Source organism: Etheostoma cragini, chromosome 8, assembly GCF_013103735.1.
Source record: "Etheostoma cragini isolate CJK2018 chromosome 8, CSU_Ecrag_1.0, whole genome shotgun sequence".
NCBI lineage: Eukaryota > Metazoa > Chordata > Actinopteri > Perciformes > Percidae > Etheostoma > Etheostoma cragini.
The window spans coordinates 23544297-23546092 of record NC_048414.1 but is presented as its reverse complement, the minus strand read 5'-3'; the positions used below and the strand labels follow the sequence as shown (position 1 = coordinate 23546092).

Below are 1796 nucleotides of genomic sequence, written 5' to 3'. Positions count from 1 at the left end.
CGATCTCCGATCACGGGAAAATAGGAAAAGATCGGGCCGATCCGATATCGAGATCGGGATCGGGACATCCCTAGTTTTAAGCCTTTCTTTAAAGTGACGAGGCAGCAGTGATTGTGCTCTGTGTGTGGATGGAGAAGTAGCTACTTTTAAATCTCGCCAGCTTCTGAACCTTACAAACCCTTTCCTATTAGTGTCATGGAAAGTCAACTACCTGGACTACAATTTATCAGGGAAGTTCCAGAGGCAAGTAAAATGAGATGCAAGACTATAAAATATCAAATATGAAGAGTGGCACAGTGCCCTCTTGAAGCATATCTCGCTGCTCACTATGACCCCCCGGGTTTTGCTACCTGGTAGTGCAGTTACCTCTATAGCATTTAGTCTATATCTTGTCTTTTACAGTGGGTGCAGTGTGTTCTTTGTTTCGATACATTTTTATGTGTTTATTTATATATTAAATATATTGTTTCATCCAAGTGTCTTATGTTGTTCATATTTGTGTGAGTGTGTGTGGTACCGTCGTAATGAGGTTCCAAGTGGTGGTCCTGGTCTTGAGGGGATAAGTGGCGGGGGAGACCCGATGCCCATATCAGGAAGTTGGGTGAAACGAAAACCCTGCAGAAGCCACAAACATAACTTTCTCACATATTTAACAAGCATCTGGACTCTACAAAGTATTCAATACAATGAACAATGGTGGAAGAAACAACAAAAAAATATTAGGACAACGTGTTGTTGTAGCTGTTTGAGAGGCTCGAGATCACGCGTCTCCAGCCCAGGGTAACCAGTTGTTTTAGACTGATTGATTCTCAAATCGTGTGCTGCCTGGTGTAATTTATGACAAGTCCTTGCACATGGATATTGCAGAGATGTAGCAGGAGATCATAGCGTACGATTTAATTATAATTGTAAGCCTAAATCAAGGTAACAAGTTGTTTCGGTTTGCGCTGTTAAATTGAAATTCCTCATCTACTGAGAGAAAGCAAAGTTTTTTTGAGTAAAAAACGTGAACGATGCGATGGTGTAGTGGATAGTGCAGAGGACTCTTATGCCGTTATTTTTTTGCCGAAGAAGGTTCGAACCCAGCGCGACACGGATCATCGTAATTTATTTTAAAACACAACTTTCCCGCTGTACAATGTTATTGTAGTGTCGTGCTCAGATATTCTGTTTAGTTCAGTACATTTCATATTGAGGTGCGACATGCAAAGGCCAGTAAAATGTTTATGAATTTGTAGCGAATCTGTCGACGTGGGTAGCCGTTGAGGTTTACACGGCATCTGGACAGCCTCGGAAACCAGTAGGTGGAAAAACCAGAAGGCACATAACACCGGCAAAAGAGCAGTAATATTACGTTTTGAGTGGATGGCGAGTGCAAGACCCGGTAATGGATGGCAGTAAGATTCAAAATGGAAAGTTTACTTTTTTCAAGTTGGCTAATGGTTCTGTTGACCAGAACAAAGCGATCTGTGTGTTTTGTCGTTTTTGACATGAACTGAGCTAATTTTTAATAATTTGGCTCTCTGAGAGCACGGTTCCCCAAACGGAACCTGTTTTTCCACAACGTGTTTTCATGAATTGTTTTTTATGAATTGCAAGCATTAAATCGTCACCAACACGGTCATGCAGCACATCATTAGAAAGCTTAAAGTCTTGTGATTCCATCAACTTCCACAAGTTTCTATAGCTTGTAACTTTTTCCCTGTGCGGGCTAAACAAAGGTCGACACACCATTACAATCTGTGGCTTCTGCAGATTGCAATGAACCTTGTTCCCAGCCAATAGCATCAGCCTAT

The 1796-nt window shown here is 41.5% G+C and overlaps 1 protein-coding gene across 2 annotated transcripts in view; it reads right to left on the bottom strand.

Moving 5' to 3' along the window:
- kiaa1549la (KIAA1549-like a) overlaps positions 1-1796 on the bottom strand; it is a 220819-nt gene that overhangs the window by 10078 nt on the left and 208945 nt on the right. For both annotated transcript variants that reach the window (XM_034878301.1, XM_034878302.1), the window contains one exon: positions 518-615. In XM_034878301.1, coding sequence (XP_034734192.1) covers positions 518-615 — 98 coding nt within the window. The remainder of the gene's footprint in view (positions 1-517; positions 616-1796) is intronic.